Source organism: Primulina huaijiensis, chromosome 14 (genome assembly GCF_012295235.1).
Source record: "Primulina huaijiensis isolate GDHJ02 chromosome 14, ASM1229523v2, whole genome shotgun sequence".
Taxonomy (NCBI): Eukaryota; Viridiplantae; Streptophyta; class Magnoliopsida; order Lamiales; family Gesneriaceae; genus Primulina; species Primulina huaijiensis.
This window is the reverse complement of record NC_133319.1, coordinates 13408305-13414945: the sequence shown is the minus strand read 5'-3', so window position 1 is coordinate 13414945 and position 6641 is coordinate 13408305. Positions and strand designations below refer to the sequence as shown.

At 36.5% G+C, this 6641-nt stretch overlaps 1 protein-coding gene across 1 annotated transcript; it reads left to right on the top strand.

Moving 5' to 3' along the window:
- The first annotated feature begins 3153 nt into the window (after positions 1-3153).
- LOC140956605 (NADH dehydrogenase [ubiquinone] 1 alpha subcomplex subunit 6) lies at positions 3154-6289 on the top strand. The gene is made up of 2 exons (XM_073413416.1): positions 3154-3418; positions 5927-6289. Exons 1-2 carry the CDS (start codon positions 3206-3208, stop codon positions 6107-6109), a joined length of 396 nt encoding a protein of 131 aa, XP_073269517.1. The 5' UTR covers positions 3154-3205; the 3' UTR covers positions 6110-6289.
- The last annotated feature ends 352 nt before the right edge of the window (positions 6290-6641 follow it).

Below are 6641 nucleotides of genomic sequence, written 5' to 3'. Positions count from 1 at the left end.
ACAAACTCAGCTCACTTTCTTCCAGTGAAAACCACATATACGATGTATCAATATGCTGAAGAATACATCAAATATATAGTGAGGCTTCATGGAATCCCAGTGTCCATTGTATCTGATAGAGATCCAAAATTTACGTCTGCATTTTGGAAGAGTTTACATCATGCTATGGGAACTCGATTGGCATTTAGTACAGCATTCCACCCTCAAACTGATGGACAATCAGAACGGGTGAATCAGATCTTAGAAGATATGTTGAGGGCCTGTAATATTGACTTCCCAGGAAGTTGGGACAGTAAACTACCATTGGCTGAGTTTACATATAACAATAGCTATCAGTCAAGTATTGGAATGGCACCATATACTGCATTATATGGTAGAAAATGTCGCTCTCTGGTACATTGAGATGAAGTAGGATAAAGAAAATTATTAGGCCCTGAATTGGTACAATAGACAGCCGAATTGGTAACCAAGATCAGAGAAAGAATGCATACTGCCCAGAGCCGACAGAAAAGCTATGCTGATGTGCGACGTCGTCGATTGGAATTTCAGGTTGGTGACCATGTATTTGTAAAGATATCACCATTGAAGGGCATTTTGCGTTTTGGTAAGAAGGGAAAATTGAGTCCAAGATATATCGGTCCATTTGACATCTTGGAAAGAATAGGAGACAGGGCCTACCGAGTTGCTTTACCACCGAACTTATCAAATGTTCATAATGTTTTTCACGTTTCCTTGCTACGAAAGTATTTGGCCAATCCTTCTCACGTTCTTCATTATGAACCATTGGAGCTTGCATCAAATCTCTCGTATGCAGAACGACCGGTCCAAATCCTTGATAGGAAATCAAAAGTACTACGAGGCAAGGAAATACCCTTGGTAAAACTATTATGGCGCAATCATGCAATTGAAGAAGCAACTTGGGAGCGAGAAGACGAGATCCATCAGAGATATCCTGAACTGTATGGTACGTCAACTTTCGAGGACGAAATAATTTTAAAGAATGGGAGAATTGTAATGCCCAGTTACTCGTACAAAAAATAATAATACGTTTATGTCGTTTATTATGTAGTTATTTGCCTCATTATGTTTTACATGTTGATTGAGGTATCGATATCGAGATTGAGATTGAACATGATTTTTATATTGTCCATGGTGTATTGAGAATGAATATGTGTTAAAATAGTGATAGTAAGATGTGTAGGTAGAAGTAGGGTAAGGAATGTGATAGGAGATGAGATGAAATTGTGGTAGTTTTTACGAGTTTTGGCATAATGATTTGAATATTGATCCAAATTGTGTAAGGCCATAACCATTAGAAAGCTAAGATATAATGCTACAGCTTTCATGTTTTGAGTTTTGTTCAAATCATTAGGGAAGACGAGCCAAAAGTGGCCCGAAGTGTGTCATGTGTATCGTTGTTCCTACACTGACATATGTTGGGAGAATGAGCATAACTTTTTACTCAGACCTTCAAATGACATGAGGCCAGTTGGAGATGTAAGAAAACACATAGGGCTACAACTTTCATGTTGACCACTTTTGCTAATTCGAAAGTTAAAAATGAGTTTTTGGCAGAATGTGGCACCCATATGCGCTAGAACTCGCGCATATGCCCCGGGTGGGCAGAACGGGCCGCGCATATGCGCCCAGAAATTCGCGCATATGCGCCCAGCAGTGTATAAAAAGATAAGGATCGACTTTTCTAAGCAATTTTACCATTCTTACCTTCTTCCTCCGCAAGAACACGAAGCAAACCTAGAAAACTTCCTCCCAAAAGCTCCCTTCTTCATTCCTTTCATCATTTTGAAGTTGGAATTAAGTTCTCTATCACAAGAACTTCCTAAGGGTGTAAGTTTTCTTCTCTTTTGCTTGTTATACATGTAGAGGACAATAAAAGAGTGATTTTCACCTAGTATATACATAGTGATTGGTTTATTGATGTATTTGACAGTATAGGAACGAGAAACATCCTCTCAAACCAGTATTCATACACTTGGACAATAAGTTGGCATGTTCTTGAAGTAATACATGAGTAATATTATGATTTCAAATACTTCCCATTGATTATTGCTATATGTACATTGTTAGTATTTTCTTGATGAAAACATAGTACCATATTCCATTGTTATGTATTAAATATGTAAGAAACTCATGAATATTGATGATGGGTGCTATGTTATGAACATGAACATGAACATGAAAGGAAAAGGACTGATTTTTACATGATATAGAGCTTGTTGACATCATGGGTGGTTTTAAGTCCACCAAACCTATTGGCCAATATATGTTCATGGGGCGTGGGGTTGCCAAAGGTTGCTCCCTGACGTCCAACATAGTAATAGATATATAATAAAGCAAGCACGATAGTACATGTCAACTAATGAGGCTCAAGTACAAAAATGAACATGAATATATACTATGATATGACAGGGTTTAAAGATTCATTGTTGTCACTACTTGATATGTATGTTCCTTCGACGCATATTGATACGTACCAGTGCCAACTTATTGAGTTTTATAAACTCACGTAGCTCATGTATTACAGGATCAGGTAGTGAAGAGAAATAGGATGCCGGTTCACCAATGGATGCTTGTGACGTGCCTCACCTCGACAAGAACCGGGACTTATTATCGTATAGCTTCCGCATATGTATTGTACTAAAATATGTCAGGGTTTGAACAACTTTTACGATGTTTATGATGATACAAAGTATGCTTGTATATGAGAATATGTATTTGTATAACAATATGGTGCATGATCGTGCTTGAAAATATAGTTGATGTTGTTGTATATATGACATTGCTTGAGTTTTTGGTTTAAACAAAATGTAGGGACATCATGTCAAAATTTTTATAAACCGTCAAATTGATGCCCTTGTTTGAATTACTTCATAATATAGGTATATCAATCAAACCCTATTTTTATTATGGTAATTATGTTAAGTATAGAGTAAGGGTGTGACATTTACTTTTTATTGTGAATATCGGTAGGGTTGACCCGTCTCACATATAAAAATTCGTGAGATCGTCTCACAAGAGACTTACTCGTAGAATTAAATAAGAAAATGGTGTCTGAATAAATCAAAAATATTTATTTGCCTTTATTTTGTTTGTAAAATCAATTGGGATGAATTGTGTGAAAAGGTTATATAAGCTATAAAGCTGCGTCGTTTTGAAAGAGAGAGGAAAAAAGAGGAGAAATTTGATGGTGTCATCGGTGAAGTTCGTGCGCGTGCCGCCGAACTCGGCGAGCTTGGCTGAGGCCCGGCAGCGGGTGTTCGAGTTTTTCAAGACAGCGTGCCGATCGATCCCTTCCATCATGGAAATATACAATCTCGACGACGTTGCTTCCCCCTCCCAGCTCCGTTCCAGCGTCGCCTCCCAGATCCGGAAAAACGCTCATATCACCAATCCTAAGGTCCGCTTCCTCCGTTTCTCTTATATGTAGATTCTATCAAGAAATTGATGCGTTATGATTATGATTTGAATGTTAAGATTTGTGAATCAATTTTACTCCATTCTATTAATCCCGCTGGTGACTGGAGACAATGCTTGTGAATCAGTATGCCCTTAGCTTGTACCTCAGCTTAAATAATTGAAACCAAAATCGTTCTTGTTTATGTTCCTGCTTTTGTTTTATACAAATAAAATTGGATATACATAGTGAAGATTTGTATGAGTACCGATAGAGAATGGTCCAGTTTTTGTCTCTGGCGTACAGGCTAAAAGTAGGAATGTGGATTTATAACAAATTTTTGAGAAACCTTATCTAGAGTACTAAAATTGAAGTCATATTATAGAAAATTATTCAAGGAGCGATTATAGTTTTTTGGAGATTTGTATGTGACAACTGCACAAAACTATTCATTCAATTGGACAAAATGAAAGTAAAAAATGTTTGTGTTTTGATGAATATTTGAGGCTTAGGAATGAGCATTCTTCTCGATGTATTTTCATGCTAACAACTAAGCAAAATGCAGTCATGCTTAACAAAAGATTCAGGTCAAAATCGTGCTGGATTTAGATGTTTAATATTTTTTATTAGACTGTTGAATTACCGAGAATCTGTTATGGTAAATACAACACATTTTCACCGTGCTACAATTTCCTGGCTACCCCCCTATTTATATGTTGCAAGTTTCATGAATATGGACGAGCGGTTTGGACATAAAGAGCAACAGACTAGAACCGATCAATTTGTGGCTATCTTTGTATTGTGAAGCGGCAAACATTTGAAAAGGGCATCTTGACAAGAATTATAATTTAATGTAATCAGATTGTTGGTAGGGTAAGATCAAACAAGTTCAGCTGCTTCCGTTTTCTTATTGATTGCACCCTGTCTTTATTTTAGACAAATCCTCGTGTCACAACTGGTCTAAAGCAATAAGAGACAGTGATTCCTTTCTCTTCGGGAAGGACTTAGCATCCAAAACTTTGCCGGGTGTTTCCTAACCAACCAAACAAGGGGGTGCTTGAAGAGAACACTTATGCAGGCACTTACTATTTATTACCAAATTCCTGAAAAACAAAATATAGCTAGTTAATTCACTTTATTCCTGAATATGACACGCTTTCATTTCATATGCTATTGTACATTAATCAATGATGCATAGGTAGGTTAAAACTTGAAAGGTCAGTCTGTGCATGCTTGGAAACCAAAATCTATGAACTTGAACTTTTTGTGTCGTGGCGTGGATTTATGCGAAACCCCACCAGTTTATCAAAAAACCGAAAGCGTGATATCTGAAAGAGTAATAGGACTAGACTTTTCAAAGAAAGCCATTACACAAATGTAGTGTATGTGTTTAAATCAATGTTGTAAATGGCGGGAGGTGATGGCGGGGCGGTCAGTGACCGCCTCAGCCGCCTAGGTTGAATTTATTTTAGCATTTTTTTTACAAGTAATTATATAAGATCATGCGATGTAATTACAAATAATCATCAGTTTTTAAGTAATACATGTAATTAAATAATGTTTATGTATAAAATAGCTTCGTACAATATAATACAATTTAGAAAAATGCAAAATATATAAATACAAAGTTACAAGTTAATTAAGATGGCGGCTGATGATGGCGGCGGTTTTAGGCAGGTGGTGGTCAATTGTGGAGGATATTTGAAACCAAAAATAAATACAAAAGAGAATGAGAGGCGTTTTTAAAATTGATTGACTTCGATTGGTTTTTAAAATTAGTTAACTTTGACTGTGATTTTAAAATCATTGACCGACTCAGCCGCCTCCGTTGCCTGCTTGCCTGTCTCGCCCGCCTGATAGTCTTGGACCGTCTATAGAGACCGCCTTAGACAAAGGCGGGGAGGTCAAGGGCCGCCTACCGCCTAGGAGGCCGCCTGGATTACCATTTACGCTGGTTTAAATACGAACACCCGATCCTAGCTAATTTACGTAAGGCATTTGATGTGATTGCCAGTCATCTGTCGTGTCACTAAATGGTACCATCTGCTCTCAAAATCTGAATTTGTTAATATATCAGAATAAAATATGCGTGTATGGAAATAGATTTCCTAGTAAAGTTTTGAAGGCATTGTATTCTCTAACTTGTGCTCATTGGAAAATACACCCATTGAGATTTCAAATACCAGTTCGAGGCCTTAGTTTGAAAACAAATGCCATAAGTGCAACAAATCTGTTATTAGAATTTGATTAGTTCCAAATCATTACTGGATTTTATTAATTACTATGTTTACAGGAGAAAAATAATCTAGAAATCCCAACATCATACTCTACAACTTTTTTGGTATTTGGTTGTATTTTAATTTATAAGCATACCTGGATGGTTAACATCTATTTTGACATAACAGTACTTTAGATGATCACAGACGATTTTTATGGTTCAAAGTATTTGCAATAAAATAAATATTATATTCTGCACTTTCGATTTTCTCATTACTCTAAGTGAATCTACAGGTCATTGATATGCTGCTCTTCAAGGGAACAGAAGAATTGAATAACATTGTGGAGCACTCAAAGCAGCGACACCACATTCTCGGCCAGTATGTTATAGGTCGTCATGGTTTAACCCATGATATAGAAATCAAGGATGGCACGTCTGATTTCCTGAAAAATTTCTACAAAGGCAATTACTTCTGAACCTTTTTTCTTTATGCATCTACCTTTTGATTGAAGGTGTAATAAGGAGAAATCTGCTTGCATATTGTTGTTCCTACTGTTGGATAAGTGTTCTATTCATTTTCCTAAGTTGCATGGGATTTGTGATAGAAAGTAGTTGTCCAATTTCAACTTAACAAAATTACAAATTGGTTTCGGTTATGAGTTGATTTATGGTTTGCATTCCCGCATGTCGCTGCACACACTTTTGTTCGCTCTCTCTCGCATACACGCACGAATATACATGTCCCAAGGGGAAGCTTGGATGATTATAAGTTTTATGAGGTTTGTGAAGGATATGAGCATTGAGTGAAACCTGTGAAACGAGTTTAACATTTTAAAATAGATATCAATTAAATTAAATTAAATATTGAGGAGATTATAGCCGATTGACTTGTGTTTTTTGTTTTTAATAATAGTCTTGTCCTATGTATTGAAATACAAAAGAGAGGACAATTTTTTTTAAGAAAGACACACTAGGGTCATTTAAAAGGTTGCCCCTCAAATATTAAGG